This window comes from Hyla sarda, chromosome 4, assembly GCF_029499605.1.
Source record: "Hyla sarda isolate aHylSar1 chromosome 4, aHylSar1.hap1, whole genome shotgun sequence".
Lineage (NCBI taxonomy): Eukaryota > Metazoa > Chordata > Amphibia > Anura > Hylidae > Hyla > Hyla sarda.
The window spans coordinates 57,710,585-57,729,642 of NC_079192.1; the positions used below are offsets into that span (position 1 = coordinate 57,710,585).

Sequence of the window (19,058 nt, forward strand, 5' to 3'; positions counted from 1 at the left end):
CGCCCGCCTTGCCAGCAGTTAAGATGGACGCCCGTTTATAATCTAGCAGCATATCCGGGAGGTAGTGGGCGTGACGTCCCGGCGTTGGCATGGCAGCTGGCGAGCATCCGCTGGCGCGCGCTCTCTACGGGCTCTGCGCCTGTCTCCGCCGGGCCCCCGTTCTCCCCCGTACATCGGCCGACTGTGCGGAGCTGCTGCAGGCGCTGGTTACCTGGGCAGCGCCCGGAAGTGACAAGAAGGTCCCCGATAGAGCGGCGGCGGCGCTCAGGGCCTCTCTACTGCTCCTGGAGGCTGTGAGTGCGGAGTCATGTGGTGGTCGCGTGACCGGCGCTGGGACCGCCCAGGCGGAGCCAATACCGAACGCAGAGGAGGCCGGGAAATCTGTGGACTCCAGTTTGCTGCTAGATACAGATGTGGCCCCGAAGGGAAAGAGTGGCCCTAAATTGTTAGAGGATGGAGCTTTATCCTTGGAGGGGGACCATGTGGCCCCTGAATCAACCAGAAAGAAAGGAGGGGCCCCTACATCAGAAGAGAACTTGGAACCCTCTAGTAACAATGGTGGGACTCCGACTTCACCTAACGGGGCCCCTAATTCTGACTTTGGGACAGTACCTGGTTCCCCCCTGGCCGGACATGGCTCCTCCAGTGTATTAGGCCCGAAGTGTATTTTGCGCTGCGCTACAGCTCCTCTGCTGCTCCTCTGCGGAGCCCATATTAAGGACGCCCCCTGGAGTGATGGGGAGTCCCGCCACCTGGCCAATCAGCTACTTCGGTCCATCCTGAAGGAGTCAGATTACACATCGGTGGCCGAGCTGCTGAAGGGGCCCGAGGAACAGCCGTACACAACCTTCAAAGAGGCCCTGGGGATGCTGGGACCTCGGCTTCGCAAGTGAGAACCAAGACTGTAGAACAGGACTTAAAGGGGTACTCCAGTGGAAAACTTTATTTTTTTTATGAACTGGTGCCAGAAAGTTAAACAGATTTGTAAATGACTTCAATAAAAAAAATTAAAAAAAAATAATCTTTACCCTTCCAGTACTTTTTAGCAGCTGTATGCTACAGAGGAAATTCTTTTCTTTTTAAAATTTTCTTTTTTGTCTTGTCCACAGTGCTCTCTGCTGACACCTGATGCCAGTGTCAGGAACTGTCCAGAGCAGCATAGGTTTGCTATGGGGATTTTCTCCTGCTCTGGACAGTTCCTGATACGGGCATCAGGTGTCAGCAGAGAGCACTGTGGACAAGACAAAAAAAGAAATTCAAAAAGAAAAGAATTTCCTCTGTAGCATACAGCTGCTAAAAAGAACTGGAAGGGTCACCGGTCACCAGTTGATTAAAAAGAATAATAAAAAAATAAATAAATAAATAAATTCCACCGGAGTACCCCTTTAAGTAGCAATGCGAACAGTGGCCGATCTGGTGCCCAGTCCAGAGTTAGTAAAGTAGTACGGGCCATGCTTCAGCTCAGAGCTATGCAGCCTGTATGCCAGCGTTTTTATAATCAGTGTGCCTCCAGCTGTTGCAAAACTACAATTTCCAGCATGCCCGGACAGCCTTCGGCTGTCCGGGCATGCTGGGAGTTGTAGTTTTGCAACAGCTGGAGGCTCACTATTTGGGAAGCATTGCTCTATGCACTGTTGTTCCGTCCAACTCTTTTTGGTTGGAATTTGTCACCTGGTGTGTACCCGTAAAATTGCGCGCGCTCTGTTTTTACATTGCGCCAAAATGATCTACCTCTTAGTTGTTCCTCCCTTCATACGCTGGGGAGATTTATAATTAGCGCAGATTTTTGGGCAGTTTGAAACCTCCGGCGTTAAGTATGTGGTTTACCAAAAATGCATTATGTGGCGCACGTCACGTTATAAATTTTCGCAAATGACAGGAAGCCCTTGGATAGTGCAAAAAACGGAGAAAAGTTTACACCTATACCGCCTGGTCACTGGGGTAGATTTGTGCAAAAATTTGCGAAAAATAATCTTCTAACTATGAGACCTAAAAACGCACACAACAAGAAAAAATGACAAAGCCAGCGCAGACAGCATAAAAAATAACCCACAATTAGATGATGAATTCGGCGCAAGTCAATGCTCTATAAAAACAGCGCCCGCGATTTTGCAGGTGTACGCTAGTTGATGAACCAAGAAACTTACGCAATTTGCGCATCTCCCATAGACTTTAATGGGAGTTCAAACGGCAAACGGCGTAGATATTAACGGGAGATACGAAAACAAAGTTGCTCGCGGGTCTGCACCATTTGTGTTACTCTCATTAAAGTTAGAGATGAGCGAACTTGCAGGAAATTCGATTCGTCACGAACTTCTCGGCTCGGCAGTTGATGATTTTCCTGCATTAATTAGTTCAGCTTTCCGGTGCTCCCGTGGGCTGGAAAAGGTGGATACAGTCCTAGGAGACTCTTTCCTATGAATGTATCCACCTTTTCCTGCCCACCGGAGCACCGGAAAGCTGAACTAATTTACGCAGGAAAAGTCAGCAACCGCCGAGCAGAGAAGTTCGTGACGAATCGAATTTAATGTAAGTTCGCTCATCTCTAATTAAAGTCAATGGGAGTTAGACAAATTGGGTAGCTTCACTGCTTCGGCTGCTTTTGGTTTTTCTGACCACCTCTGGCAGCTGTAAACAGGCAGGAGCTGCCCGAAAAACCCACAAATAACACGGTGGGACAACCCCTTTAACCCCTTAAGGACTCAGGGTTTTTTCCGTTTTTGCACTTTCGTTTTTTCCTCCTTACCTTTTAAAAATCATAACCCTTTCAATTTTCCACCTAAAAATCCATATTATGGCTTATTTTTTGCGTCACCAATTCTACTTTGCAGTGACATTAGTCATTTTACCCAAAAATGCACGGAGAAACGGAAAAAAAAATCATTGTGCGACAAAATCGAAAAAAAAAAAACGCCATTTTGTAACTTTTGGGGGCTTTCATTTCTACGCAGTGCATATTATTTCGGTAAAAATGACACCTTATCATTATTCTGTAGGTCCATACGGTTAAAATGATACCCTACTTATATAGGTTGGATTTTGTCGCACTTCTGGAAAAAATCATAACTACATGCAGGAAAATTTATACATTTAAAAATGTCATCTTCTGACCCCTATAACTTTTTTATTTTTCCACGTACGGGGCGGTATGAGGACTCGTTTTTTGCGCCGTGATCTGAAGTTTTTATCGGTATGATTTTTATTTTGATCGGACTTTTTGATCACTTTTTATTCATTTTTTTTTAATGGTATAAAAAGTGACCAAAATACGCTTTTTTGGACTTTGGAATTTTTTTGCGCGTACGCCATTGACCGTGCGGTTTAATTAATGATATATTTTTATAGTTCGGACATTTACGCACGCGGCGATACCACATATGTTTATTTATTTTTATTTTTACACTGTTTTATTTTTTTTATGGGAAAAGGGGGGTGATTCAAACTTTTATTAGGGAAGGGGTTAAATGACCTTTATTAACACTTTTTTTTAACATTTTATTTGCAGTGTTATAGCTCCCATAGGGACCAATAACACTGCACACACTGATCTCCTATGCTGATCACTGGCGTGTATTAACACGCCTGTGATCAGCATTATCGGCGCTTGACTGCTCCTGCCTGGACACCGAGGAGGCAGGTAAGGGCCCTCCCGGTGTCCGGTCAGCTGTTCGGGACACCGCGATTTCACCGCAGCGGTCCCGAACAGCCCGACTGAGCAGCCGGGTCACTTTCAGTTTCACTTTAGAAGCGGCTAAAGGGTTAATACTGCACATCGCCACGATCGGCGATGTGTGGTATTAGCCGCGGGTCCCGGCCGTTGATGAGCGCCGGGACCGATGCGATATGATGCGGGATCGCGGCGCGATCCCGCTTCATATGGCGGGAGCCGGCGCAGGACGTAAATATACGTCCTGCGTCGTTAAGGGGTTAAAGGGGTACTCTGGTGGAAAACTTTTTTTTTTTTTAATCACTTGGTGCCAGAAAGTTAAACAGATTTGTAAATTACTTCTATGAAAATTTTTTAATCCTTCCAGTACTTATTAGCTGCTGAATTATTTTCTTTTTGGTACACAAAGCTCTCTGCTGACATCATGACCACAGTGCTCTCTGCTGACATCTCTGTCCATTTTAGGAACTGTCCAGAGCAGAATATGTTTGCTTTGGGGATTTTCTCCTACTCTGGACAGTTCTTAAAATGGACAGAGATGTCAGCAGAGAGCACTGTGCTCGTGATTCAGCAGAGAGCTCTGTGTCCCAAAAAGAAAAGAATTTCATCTGTAGTATTCAGCAGCTGATAAGTACTGGAAGGATTAAGATTTTTTTAACAGAAGTAATTTACAAATCTGTTTAACTTTTTAACATAAAAAAAAAAAAAAGTTTTTCCACCGGAGTACCCCGTTAACGACTTGCGCCTTATACATAGGGCACAGCCTCGGGCAGGTCTATGAAGCGAGCTCCGGAGCAGTTTGTTCCGGCTGCTATCAGACAATATAACAATAATAAACGTGGTATCGCCGTGTATCAAACTATAAAAATATAATGTTACTTTAACCATACGGTCATTGGCGTACACATAAAAATACCAAAATCCAGAATTGCGTATTTTTGGTCACTTTTACGCTAATTTTTTTAAAATAAAAAGCGATAAAAAAGTCTCATCAAAACAAAAATGCTACCGATAAAAACTACAGATCACAGCACAAAAAATTACCCCTCATACAGCCCTGTGTGTGAAAAAATTTAAAAAGTTATAGGGTTCAGAAGAGAACAATTTTTAACATGTTAATTTTTGTAAAAATAAATAAATTAAATAAATAAAAAAATAAATAAAAGTTGTCATTTTTTCAAAGTAAAACGAGATCAAACCTATATAATTCGGGTATTGTTGTAACCATATAGACCTCCAGAGAAAAAGATAAGGTGTACGGTAATTTTTACCGAAAAGTGCTCTGCGTATAATCGAAAGCCTCCAAGAGTTACAAAATGGAGTTGTTGTTTTTTCAGTTTTGCCCCACAAATAATTTTTTGGCCTTTCGCCATAGATTTGGTGGTGAAATTATTGATGTCATAACACAGTACAATTGGTGGTGCAAAAAAAAAACAAGCCCTACATATTTTCTGCTCCAGATTTTGCTACCCATTTGGGGATATTTAGCAAAACCTGTGTAGAGGAAGAGTGGAGCAGTTGCCCCTATTAACCAATCAGATTGCTTCTTTCATTTTTCACAGAACTCAAAAGTGAAAGAAGCGATCTGATTGGTTGCTATGGACACCTGCACCACTCTTCCTCTACACAGGTTTTGATAAATCTCCCCTATTGACTTCCATGGGTAGCAAAATTAGCTGCAGGAAATACGCAGCAGATCAGGTATTCCTATATCAAGAAGCCATCCATGGGAATTGGCATAACAAGCGGATCAGTGGGACCCCCATCAGTCCTGAGAACAGAGGTAAATTCCTCCAGAATAAACTGCCCTCATATACAACTCTCTATTCATTCTCTAGGGGGCTTCCCATCGTTGCTGAGCACTGATATTGGCAATGCTCCGAAAGTTTCATTGAGAATGAATGGAGCGCTGCATGGGACTGTTTTTAATATTTGTATCTTAGAGGGTGGTCCCAGATGTTGGACCGCCACTATTCTTGTTATTTGTAATCCTGTGGATAGGCATAACTTACTGAAATGAGAATATATCCCTTTTACAGGGGTTATCTATACATTAAAGGAGTAGTCTAGTGCTGACTATTAGTCCTCCGTTGTGAAAATAAACTTTCACTCACCTTCCTGCGTTCCCCCGGAGCGCTGCTACAGCTGATCGGTCTTCCAGTCCGGTCTTCATCCTTCCTGTGCACGTATCGTCACACGGTGCTCAGCCTATCACTGGCCAAGGCGGTACATCGCTGTGGCCGGTGATAGGCTGAGTGCCGTGCGACGATCCGTGTACACGGGAGAAGGAAGAAGACCGGACCGGAGGACCCATCAGCTGTAGCAGCGCTCCGCAGGAAGGTGAGTGAAAGTTTATTTTCATATATTTTTTTCAGCCCGAGCACAACAGAGGAGAAATAGTTGGCACTAGAGTTCTCCTTTTAAAGATCTAGTCCAAAAACGCAACTTTTTCTCAATCCACTGGGTAGATAAGTGTCTCCTATATGGGGCCGCCATTCGCACTGAACTTACCATTCAGCAGCTCCTCCACTAAGCGCTCCGGATCCCCCCACCAGCCTGCTTAGCCAATCACTGGCTAAAACAGCATCCTGTCTGGTCCAGTGATTGGCTGAGCAGGTCGTCACTTCTGCTCGTCTTTGAGGGTGGGGGCTGGAGGGCTCAGGAGTATGGTGAGTACAGTGCAAGATCCAGGCCCCATAGAGACGATCCACTGGTCGGACCCCCATGATCAGACTCCTATCCTGTCCCATAGACAGCAAATAGAACGGTGGTCGTGCATGTTTGCTGCTGCTCCTCCAATCACTCTAGACTGCTGACCTCTGTTCTTGTGATATGTGGGGGTCCCGGCGATCGCACCCCCACCGATCAGCTCTCCTATGGATAGAGGATAACTTGTAATACCCCTTTATGTGGAGGACTCTTGGATATGACATTTACTTTCCAGGGTTTTGGTTGTTGCCCTGCTCAATGATCTATAATCTGTTTTATTGTAGAGACACATGGGAGTCGCACCCGGAAGCCAAGCTCGTCTTCTCCTGGCTGCTCTTTCAGGTTCCTCGGCCGTGGCTCTCGGAGTTCCTCAGCATGGTGATGCCGCCCTCGCTCCTCTTCTCTGATGATTACAAGACAGAGAATAAAGTGCTGGGCGTACGCTGCCTGCACCATATCATCAGGAATGTGGTAAGACTATCTGCAGTAGACTTCTTAGGTCAGTGTTTCCCAACCAGTGTGCCTCCAGCTGTTGCAAAACTACAACTCCCAGCAGGCCCGGACAGCCAAAGGCTGTCCGGGCCTGCTGGGAGATGTAGTTTTGCAACAGCTGAAGGCACACTGGTTGGGAATCAGTGATCTATGCACAGTCCGGCACCTGGCATCCTCACCGATCTTTACTTTGAAGCGGCTGCGGCTTCAGTGCAACCACCACATGCTCTTCAGTGTTCACACTTTCAGTAGGCGCTGTGCAAGGTATGGGGGTGTTGTAATTCAAGTGCGGCAGTACCCTGCCCTGCCGCTATAAATAGTATGGTGGTGTAAGGATGAGCAGCTGTAAACATCAAAGAGGCTGCAATCACCTTGGTCCCTTCAAACAGCTTATTGACAGGCGTACCAGTAGTCAGACCCCCTGATGAGTCAATATTAATGGCCAGTCCAGAGTATAGGCCATCAGTTTTATAAGGTTGAAGGGGCACTCTGCCCATAGACATCTTAGGATAGGGGATAAGATGTCTGATTGCAAGGGTCCCGCAACTGGGAGCCCCACGATCTCTGTGCAGCACCCGGTGTTCGTTTGGAACGCTGGATGCGGGGGTCGTGACGTTAAGGCCATGCCCCCTTAATGCATGTCCATGGGAGGGGGCGTGGCGGCAATCACGTCCCCTCCCGTAAACTTTCATTGAGGGGGCGTGGCAGTGACGTCACTGCCCGCTCCAAGCAATCGGAACAGAAGGTTCCGAACGCTGGGGCAACGGAGTACCCCTTCAAAGGTGTTCTCCAGGGAACTGAAACTTATCCCCTATCCATAGGACCCCCCCCCCCCCCCATACCCCCTCCGAATCTTCTGATGGGACTCCAAATCCATCCCCCCACACCGGGTTCTTCTTTACGAGGCATCGCTACTTATCCGTCCTCCGCACGCTCCGGCCCCCACCTTTCGAGAAGATCGCAAGTGACAGCCCGCTTAGAACACCAGTTGTGATGGGACCCTGATTGGCTGAGCAGGACATCACTTGTGCTTGTCTCCGAGGGTATGGGCTGGAGTGCGCTGAGGTTGGGTAAGTAGCAGTGCCCCATGCAGGAAATCATGGGGGGAGAGATGACCCAGCAGTGTAAAAAATAAAAATTCACAGAGTACTTCTTTGAAGGTGTATCGATAGGATTGTGGTCCCTATTGCTATTCTTTGACTAGGGGCTTTGTCTGGTATTAATTCATTTAGGCAAATTGGACTGTGTTGTAATTCCTAAAAGTTGTGAATGCTGTTATATAGGAGAAATCTGTAAGGAACCTATTGCTTGGACTAGGCAGACTACACATTAACCCCTTAACGATGAGCGCCGTAAATGTACGTCCTGGTGAGGTGGTACTTAACGCACCAGGACGTACATTTACGTCCTAAGCATAACCGCGAGCATCGGAAAGATGCCCGGATCATGCGCAGCAGGTCCCGGCTGCTGATTGCAGCCAGGGACCCGCCCGTAATGGCGGACACCCGCGATCCCGCAGATGTCCGCCATTAACCCCTCAGATGCCGTGATCAATACAGATCACGGCACCTGCAGCATCGCGGTCACTAAAATGGATGATCGGATCCCCGCAGCGCTGCTGCGGCGATCCGATCATCCAGCACGGCAGACGGAGGTCCCCTCACCTGGCTCCGCTGCCTTCCGTGAGTCTTCTGCTCTGATCTGCCTTCCCGCAGACCAGAGCAGAAGATTACCGATAACCCTGATCAGTGATATGTCCTATACATAGCAGTGAACAGGATTAGCAATCGAGTGATTACTATAAATAGTCCCCTATGGGTACTATAAGAGTGTAAAAAGTAAAAAAATAAAGTAAAAAAAAATTGGAAAAACCCCCTCCCCCAATAAAAACGTAAATTGTCCCATTTTCCCTATTTCACCCCCAAAAAGTGTTAAAAAAATATTTTATATACATATTTGGTATCGGCGCGTGCGTAAATATATGAAGTATTAAAATGAAATGTTAATGATACCGTACGGTGAACGACGTGAACATAAAAATAAAAAAAGTCCAAAATAGATGCTTTTTTATAACATTTTATTCTCAAAAAAATTTATAAAAAAGGGATTAAAAGTTCTATATAAGCAAATATGGTATCAATAAAAAGTACAGATCACGGCGCAAAAAATTAGCCCTCATACCACCGCTTATACGGAAAAATGAAAAAGTTATAGTTCTTCAAAATAGGGGGATCTTAAATGTACTAATTTGGTTAAAAAGTTTGCTTTTTTTTTTTAAGCGCAACAGTAATAGAAAAGTGTATTATCATGGGTATCATTTTAATCGTATTGACCCTCAGAATAAAGAACACACGTCATTTTTACCGTAAATTGTACGTTGTGAGAACAAAACCTTTCAAAATTAGCAAAATTGCGGTTTTCTTTTTAATTTCATCACACAAATAGTATTTTTTTGGTTGCGCCATACATTTAATGGTAAAGTGAGTGATGGCATTACAACGGACAACTGGTCGCGCAAAAAACAAGCCCTCATACTAGTCTGTGGATGACAATATAAAAGAGTTATGATTTTTAGAAGGCGAGGAGGAAAAAATAAAAACGTAAAAATTAAATTGTCTGCGTCCTTAAGGCCCAAATGGGCTGCGTCCTTATATGCTGTTCTGGACAGTTCCTAAAATGGACAGAGATGTCAGCAGAGAGCACTGTGCTCATGATGTCAGCAGAGAGCTCTGTGTTTCAAAAAGAAAATAATTTCTACTGATAAGTACAGGAAGGATTAAGATTTTTTAATAGAAGTAATTTACAAATCTGTTTAACTTTCTGGCACCAGTTGATTTAAAAAAAAAAATAAAAAAATGTTTTTCACCGGAGTACCCCTTTAAATGTATAGTATATCAATGTGTGAAATACCACTTTGTATTGCTGGTGACCAGCTAACTTTTAGGAATTTTTGTAGCCAGACTGCAGATAGTCTATGATCATCAGAGTGAATTATAATAATACTATTCTTTGCTCTGACAGCCGGCGGCAGAGCTGAGGCAGTATAATCGGGCCCTGGTGGCGTATCATGCTCTTCGGAATCACCTTTATACTAAAGATGCTGAAGTCATTGAGGTAAGAAAATTCATCACAGTTATTTCCACCTAGAGAAGACTGTACATTCCAGTTTTTCCTAACCAGAGTTCCTCCAGCTGTTGCAGCTGTCCAGCTGGGAGCACCCTGGCTGGGAAACACTCATCTATTCACTGCATTGACTTATATAGTCTGAGATAGACTTCTATAGTTTCCTTCGTTCACAGGTAGTTATTGTACTGGTGCAGAATCTGTTCCAGAACATACAGTAAAGCTGAATGAAATGACTCTGCAGTAGCTGCAGGTTCTGCAGTTATTACACAAATGATGAGCCAGTGACCGGAGTGAATACAATAGAGCAGAATGAATGTATCAGTTGGTCCTTTATGCTTTCTTTTATATCTACCCCTTAAAGGGTTACTCCATTGTCCCAGTGTTCAGAACATTATGTTCAGAACGCTGGGGCAGTGGAGTACCACTTTAAGACCTACAGGTGAGACTGTGGACAGTATCCTAAGATTCTTGTGATGCTGTGATCTTAGGTCATCAGAGATGTGCTTGGGCTTGGATTACTGGCCATAATACGTATAATAAAAAATTTAACCACTTCATGGCTGTCTGAAAGAGGCCTAATGCTGGAATCCTACATGCAGTTTTTGATGTTGTTTTCTTGAGCAAAAGCCAGAAGTGGAACTGAAAGGAATAAACAGTGTAAAGAAAAGACTGATCATTCTCTTTTATATCCACTCCTGTGTTAGTAAAAAATGTACCTATTGTTAACCCCTTAAGGACTTAGCGTTTTTCAGTTTTTGCATTTTTGTTTTTTCCTCCTTACCTCTTAAAATCATAACCCTTTAATTTTCCACCTAAAAATCCATATGATTGCTTATTTTTTTGCGCCACCAATTCTACTTTGTAATGACATCAGTCATTCTACCCAGAAATCTACGGCGAAACCCAAAAAAAAATCACTGTGTGACAAAAAAAAAAGCCATTTTGTAACTTTTGGGGGCTTCCATTTCTGCACAGTAAATTTTTTAGTAAAAATGACACTTCTCTATTCTGTAGGTCCATACGATTAAAACGATACCCTACTTATATTGGTTTGATTTTGTCGCACTTCTGGAAAAAATCATAACTACATGCAGGAAAATGTATACACTTAAAAATGTCCTCTTCTGACCCCTATAACTTTTTTTTTTTTTTATACATGTACGGGGCAATATGAGGGCTCATTTTTTGCGCCGTGATCTGAAGGTTTTAATTGTTACCATTTTTGTTTTGATCTAACTTTTGGATCGCTTAAAAAATTTTTTATGGTATAAAAAGTGAACAAAAAAATACTCTACTTTGATCGCCGCATCTGAAGGTTTAATACTGGGCATCACCGCGATTGGTGCTGTCCGATATTAGCCGTGGATCCCAGCCGTTGATGGCCGCCGGGACCAACCCGATATGACCTTGCGTTATATGGCGGGAGCTAAATATATGTCCTGCGTTGTTTAAGGGGTTAAATTAAGTTTAAATGTTAACCTTATTTTTTAAAGAATTTCACACTAAACTGTTGCTCCGTTACAAACAGACTTTAATGGCTCCTTTTTTTTTTTTTTCTATTCTCCTACTTTGTCTGCCATTAACGTCCATTATTGTAACGGAGCAAAACAGGAGTTATAACAGGCAAAGAGGATCCCATTCACTTGAATTAGATTCCTCTAATGTCCTTTATAAGTCCCGTTATGATAGCGGGAAGGTCACAAGCACAAATTTTTCTCCCGCTATCTTCCTAACGGACGTCATCCACCGGACATAAACGGTAGTGTGAAAGGAAAAGAAATGTAGATCAGCTCACCAACTCTTCATACGCTGCAGGCACCATTAAGTGGGATCCGGAAGCACGGATGCAGGGGACCACTCTCCACTGGTAGGTACAAGGAAGTGAAAAGAGGAAAGATCCAGCTCCCAGAAAAAGCAATGTCCAATAAAACTTAGCATTTACTCGTGCACATTAAAAATGGTTTGCCACCAAGGCAACAAGTGACATGTCGGTCCCCATAGTTGTCAGTGTCTTTGGCGCAGATTCCACCTAAAGAACAAGCAAGCCCATTTTTTTGGGAGGCAAAATTTATTTTATTATTATTATTTTTTTTACTATAAATTTTTATTGATTTAAGTTTTGTAATACAAAGTCAAAGGGTAAAATAGCTTAACAATGTCTCAAGGGACCGTAAAGGCCCAGAGAGTACCATAAAACACTCTAATAATACAATAACAAAGGCACCAAGGAATCTTCAGAAATACAGACAAACGAAAACAAAACATTGATCCACAAAGGCAGGTTATGAGGGGAACAGCAAGTAGCCAACCAAGGGGGAACATAAAGGCCCGAAGGGCGACATATAAGAGAACCACAAGTATTTCCACATAAAGAAAACAACAGGACAACAGAAGACGGAGGATGGAAGGAAAGAGAAGAACAAGAAAAAGGAAGATGTAGGTCGGAGAAGCGGTCCCATGGTTCCCAAACTGAAAGGAACAGAGGAATAAACTAATTCAAGGAGGCCGTGAGCGATTCAAGAGAGCTAAATCAATCTCTGACGGAGGGAGAGTCCTCTTCTGGAATATTCCTGTGCACTGTATGGCGGAATCGCATTCTGCTGCACCAGAATTTCCAACTGAAATTCCTGAGCAGAATTTCGGATGGAAATTTCATAGCGTGAACCTAACCTTATCAGTAAAAGATGACAACAGTAGATATATAACAGAGGTACACACAATAGCTATTGCTCACAGCTTCCCACTCCCTATAGGATGATCTCTAAAAGGTCACAGAGAATGCCCAGACACCTTTCCCATTAATCTGCATGGAACAGCTTCAGTCTAATGCTGCTTATGTCCATGGGACATGCTGTAAATGCTATTAAAGGGGACCTTTCATCAAAAAAACTTTTGATATATTATAGATTAATGTATGCAGAATAACTTTCCAATAGCATGTTATTAAAAAATATGCTTCTTTCTATTTAAGTTTCCTCTTTGAAAAAATAACCACTAGGAGTCTTCCTACCAGTCCTGTCCGCAAGCCCTTTTTTATAGATTTCAGACTCATGCTGGAGTCCTAAATCTCAGACTGCAGCCGGGACACAGACAAGCTCAGCACTGTCAATCAGACAGGCAGGAGCCAGCACTGTGCTCATAGCACAGCAGGGCATACTCCTGACTCTGCCTTACTGCATGCCCTCATTCATTTTACTCTCTGAGCTCCGATCTTCCTTCTCTCTGCACATGCAGTTGTAAACAGAGAGGAGAAGACTCAGAGCTGCCCTCTGCTGTGTTCACAGCCTCTATGCTGGGCCACGCCCCCCTTCCTCCCTCACACTAGGATGGCTGAATGAGCAGCCAAGAGGACAATAAATCAGGTTAAAAGAGGGGGTTTTGAATTAAAAGAAACACAGGGATAGTGTCAGAGTCAGGGACAGATGGGGGGGGGGGGGGGGGATTAGGGAGAGTTTAGTACATGATAGGTACTCTTTAAAATAGCTCTGGTAAGATGGCTGCCCCCATAATAATACAAGCAGAAAATAGAAACAGATAAAAATAAAAAAAGACATGCTTCTCTCCCATTAGTTAGAACAGTGTTTCTAAACCAGGGTGCCTCCAGCTGTTGCAAAACTACAACTCCCAGCATGCCCGGACAGCCAATGGCTGTCCGGGAATGCTGGGAGTTGTAGTTTTGCAACAGCTGGAGGCACCCTGGTTGGGAAACACTGAGTTAGGCTTCATTCACACCACATTTTTGCAATACAGTTCCTGTATCAGGTCTTTGATGAAAAACGGATTCCTCAAAACCTGACTAAACTGTTTCTAAAAGTGTATACAAATTTGAACCCATATACGGTTGAAAACCGTATACGAATTGAAAAATGCTGTCCGTTTGCATACGTTTTTTAAGAAAAAAACTTATATGTTTTTAACTTTTCACTCCATTTTGAATAAAGTTTCACTTGTTTGATTGAAATTCCAAGAAAAAAAACTGTGCAAAGTCAAAAACCGTATGGTGAAAACCTGATGGTTCGTACGCACATACAGGTCTGTACGGTTCCCATTGACTCCCATGTTAAAAAAAAAAAACATATACGGTTTAATACAGTTTTTCACCCGGACCAAGAAACGTGATAGACTACAGTTTTGGGTACGGGAAAAAAAAACTGGACAAAACCGTATGAGATGCAAAACGGACTAAATCGGATGATGCGTTTGACATACAGTTTACAAGTAAATGCATACAGTTTTCTATACAGTTCCATACGGTTTTTAACTTGAAACCGTATACAGGAACTGTCCATGACTCTGACACTATCCCTGTGTTTCTTTTAATTCAAAACCCCCTCTTTTTACCTGATTTATTGTCCTCTTGGCTGCTCATTCAGCCATCCTAGTGTGAGGGAGGAAGGGGGCGTGGCCCAGCATAGAGGCTGTGAACACAGCACAGAGGGCAGCTCTGAGTCTTCTCCTCTCTATTTACAACTGCATGTGCAGAGAGAAGGAAGATCGGAGCTCAGAGAGTAAAATGAATGAGGGCATGCAGAAAGGCAGAGTCAGGAGTATGCCCTGCTGTGCTATGAGCACAGTGCTGGCTCCTGCCTGTCTGATTGACAGGCAGGGAGCAGTGCTGAGCTTGTCTGTGTCCCGGCTGCAGTCTGAGATTTAGGACTCCAGCATGAGTCTGAAATCTATAAAAAGGGCTTGCGGACAGGACTGGTGGGAAGACTCCTAGTGGTCATATTTTCAAAGTGGAAACTTAAATAGAAAGAAGCATATTTTTTAATAGACATAGACATGCATTAAATACGGTTTCCCTATACGGCTGAGTGCGGGCGCCGCATTTAAGCCCCGCCCCCTCCTCCCAGCTGTATACGGGAACCGTAGTTACAAAACGTATTGTGAACCTAGCCTAACAAAAACGTGGTGTGCATGCACCCTTAGAAACCTGCATGATACTTGCTGGGGGCATCGGATGTTTCCAGCAACGTCTCCTCATGCCCCATGGTAGATCAAGCTGGAATTTATGCCTGGATAACACATTTAACAACCAATGACTATAAGTAGGGATGTTTTCTTAGTTATGGGGGGGTGACCTACATGAGTTGTTTTTCATGGTTTTATCTAAAAAGCTGTAGTTTTGCAGCAATTATGAAAATGGCAGAATCAAGATGAAAATACAGTTACTTTATTTCCACCCTTTTGGAGGTGTCTGATTTCGAATAATAGTTGAGAGGTTTATCAGTGATGGATTTTGCACATTGCTGGAATTTGTCCCTTTACTGTTATCCATTATTACCGATTATGGTAGATGGTGATGACCCGGGTGCCAGACCACTAATCCCCCCTGGTTTTCTCTTTCAGGTGGTCTTGCCCTGCTTGGTGGATCTGTTCCCTGTCCTCCACAAACCTGCACCTGTAGTGGGTGCATTCCAAAAAGATGGAGAGTGTCCTTCAGACCAAGTCATGCAGTTGGTTCTGACTGACATGGAGATGGAACACAAGATTGTTCTACGTAGACTCTATGCTCGCAACCTGCCTGCTCTTCAGGAAAGGTAAGGATTCGAAAACAACTTTATTTATTTTACATAATTCCCCAAAAAATCTGCATGATATGGTGCAGATCTGTCTTCAGGATTTCCCTGTGGATTGTTTGCAGATTTTCTGCAGAAATTTTCCAAATCCAACCGTAGCAATGTCTATGGACATTGTTTTTGAAGGGATATTATGGTTTTAAAGGGGTACTCCAATGGAAAACATAAATCAAATGGTGCCAGAAAGTTAAACAGATTTGTAAATCACTTCTATAAAAAAAATCTTAATCCTTCCAGTACTTATCAGCTGCTGTTATGATGCACAGGAAGTTCTTTGCTTTATGAATTTCCTTTCTGCCTGACCACAGTGCTCTCTGCTGACACCTCTGTCCATTTTAGGAACTGTCCAGAGCAGAATAGGATTTCTATGGGGAATTGCTCCTACTCTGGACGGTTCATAAAATGGACAGAGGTGTCAGCAGAGAGCACTGTGGTCAGGCAGAAAGGAAATTCATAAAGAAAAGAACTTCCTGTGGATCATACAGCAGCTGATATGTACTGGAAGGATTAAGATTTTTTAATAAAAGTCATTTACAAATCTGTTGAACTTTCTGGCACCAGTTGATAAAAAAAAATGTTTTCCAGTGGAGTACCTCTTTTAAGCAAATAAATGTTTTACAAGATTACAATCTACTTTCTGTATTAATTCAACATTTTTTTTTTTTAAAGGGGCACTCCACTGGAAAACTTTTTTTATTTTTAAATCAACTGGTGCCAGAAAGTTATACAGATTTGTAAATTACTTCTATTTAAAAATCTTAACCGTTCCAGTACTTATCAGCTGCTTTATGCTTCACAGGAAGTTCTTTTAGTTTTGAATCTCTTTTCTGTCTGAGCACAGTGCTCTCTGCTGACACCTCTGTCCATTTTAGGAACTGTCCAGAGCAGCATATGTTTGCTATGGGGATTTGCTTCTACTCTGGACAGTTCCTAAAATGGACAGAGGTGTCACTGTGGTCAGACAGAAAAGGACTCAACTTCAGCAGCTGATAGGTACTGGTAGGATTATTTAATAGAATTAAATGAAGATTATTTAATAGAAGTCATTTACAAATCTGTTTAACTTTCTGGCACCCCTTGATATATAAAAAAAAATAAAAATAATTTCAGTGGAGTACCCCTTTAAGATATACTTGCACTCACATTCATTGGGAACCTTTATTGTTGATCATGTGCCGATCCAACCCTGTTCATGTAACTGGATCACCAAGGCCTAGGCCAGCACTTTATCAGGGGCGACGGCTGGAGACAGCATTAATATTACATTTTTTTTGCTGCCACCAACTTTGAGGAGGGAGTTGACACTGCGATGAGTGCAGGACAGCACCTCTCTGGGAGGGAGAGCGTCCCTGCTGTAAGACAGAGCTACCTCACCCCCACACACAGGAAGGACTCGCTACAAGTTAAGCATCACTACCAACTCTGGGTTCACACCAGGTTTTTGCCATACTGTTTTCAATCCGTTTTTTTTTTAAAGAAAACTGTATGGCAAAAAAACGGATGGAACAGTATGGGAAAAAGTAAACCGTATGCGTTTTTTAAACTGTATACTGTTTTTAAAAGTGCATACAGTTCCGTCCGTTTTTATAAAAAAAAAAAAAAAAAGAATCCATACGTTTTTGATAATTTTGTCCATTTTTAATGGGAGGGGTGTTGGGTGGGGACTTTAGGATGCAAATGCGCATCTACAAATTAAAAACCGTATATGGTTTCCCATATAGAACTGAATACATGTGCGTTTCCCATTGACGTCCATGTTAAAAAAATAAATAAAAAAATAAATGTATGCCGTTGCAGTACGGTTTTTAAACTGGAGTCAAAACCATGGTTGACCACTTTTTTGTCTCCGGTTTAAAAACCGTACTGCAACCGCATACGTTTTTTTTTTTTTTTTTTACATGGATGTCAATGGGAAACGCACATGTATTCAGTTCCATATGGGAAACCGTGTACGGTTTTAAATTTGCACATGCGCATTTGCATCCTTAAGTCCCCACTCAACACCCCTCCCATTAAAAATTGACAACATTTTCAAAAACGTTTTTTTTTTTTATAAAAACTGACTGAACTGTATGCACTTTTAAAAACAGTATACAGTTTAAAAAACGCATACAGTTTACTTTTTTCCATACCGTTCCATGTGTTTTTTTGCAATACGGTTTTCTTTAGAAAAACTGATTGAAAACAGTATGACAAAAACGTGATGTGGACCCAGCCTCAGAAACACCCACCCAGGAGACATACGTCCTCTGCCAGCATCAGCTTACATTGGCAGGCGCTGATGGAGACTCGGCAGTGACACCCAGCTTGCCACAAATCCTATGTGTAAAGGTGACACTGGGTGTCTCTCGCCATTCTCTAAGGCTGGGTTCAACCCACGTTTCTGCAATACAGTTCCCGTATACCTTTTCAATTTTAAAACCGTACAGAACCGTATTGAAAACCTTACGCATTGACTCTCCATTGAAAACCGTATGCCAAACAATGCATCAGGTTGTGTCCGTTTTGCGTCTTGTACAGTTTTGTCAGTTTTCCTGTACTCAAAACCGTAGTCTACCACGGTTTTTGGTCCGGGTGAAAAACCGTATATGTTTCTTTAACATTGGAGTCAATGGGAACCGTACAGAACCTTATGTTTCCATCCGGTTTTCAACATCCGTTTTTTGACTTTGCAGTTTTTTTTTTCTTGTAATTTCAATCAAACAAGTGAAACTTTATTCATAATAGAATGAAAAGTTAAAAACTTATATAAGTGTTTTTTTCTTAAAAGGGGTAGTCCGGTGGTGAAAAACTTATCCCCTATCCTAAGAATAGGGGATAAGTTTGAGATCGCGGGGGGTCTGACCGCTGGGGCCCCCTGCGATCTCTCTGTACGGGGGCCAGGCTCTCCGCCCAGATAGCGGGTGTCGACCTCCGCACGAAGTGGCGGCCGACACGCCCCCTCAATACATCTCTATGGCAGAGCCAGAGATTGCCGGAGGCAGCGCCTCGGCTCTGCCATAGAGTTGTATTGAGGGGGCGTGTCGGCCGCCGCTTCGTGCGGAGGTCGACGCCCCCTTCCCGCGGGCTCTCGGGGCTCCGTACAGGAGATCGCAGGGGGCCCCAGCGGTCGGACCCCCTGCGATCTCAAACTTATCCCCTATCCTTAGGATAGGGGATAAGTTGTTCACCACTGGACTACTCCTTTGAGAATGGATTCAACCGGACATAATTTTTCAAACCGTATACGGGTTAAAATTTGTACATTTGTCCGGTTTGGAGGAATCCGTTTTTTCATCCAAAAACCTGATATGAGAACTGTATTGCAAAAAAGGGGTGTGAACTGAGCCGGAGTCAGTGTTTCCCAACCAGGGTGCCTCCAGCTGTTGCAAAACTACAACTCCCAGCATGCCCGGACAGCCGTTGGCTGTCCGGGCATGCTGGGAGTTGTAGTTTTGCAACAGCTGGAGGCACCCTGGTTGGGAAACACTGCTCTAAGTTGTATG

The 19,058-nt window shown here is 43.3% G+C and overlaps 1 protein-coding gene across 1 annotated transcript in view; it reads left to right on the plus strand.

Moving 5' to 3' along the window:
* The window catches only part of TTI2 (TELO2 interacting protein 2), a 22,168-nt gene continuing 3,110 nt past the window's right edge, over positions 1–19,058 (plus strand). Inside the window, exons 1-4 of the mRNA XM_056571113.1 lie at positions 1–889; positions 6,661–6,847; positions 9,890–9,982; positions 15,344–15,534. Of these exons, the coding sequence (XP_056427088.1) occupies positions 90–889; positions 6,661–6,847; positions 9,890–9,982; positions 15,344–15,534 (1,271 nt within the window). The 5' untranslated portion in view covers positions 1–89. The remainder of the gene's footprint in view (positions 890–6,660; positions 6,848–9,889; positions 9,983–15,343; positions 15,535–19,058) is intronic.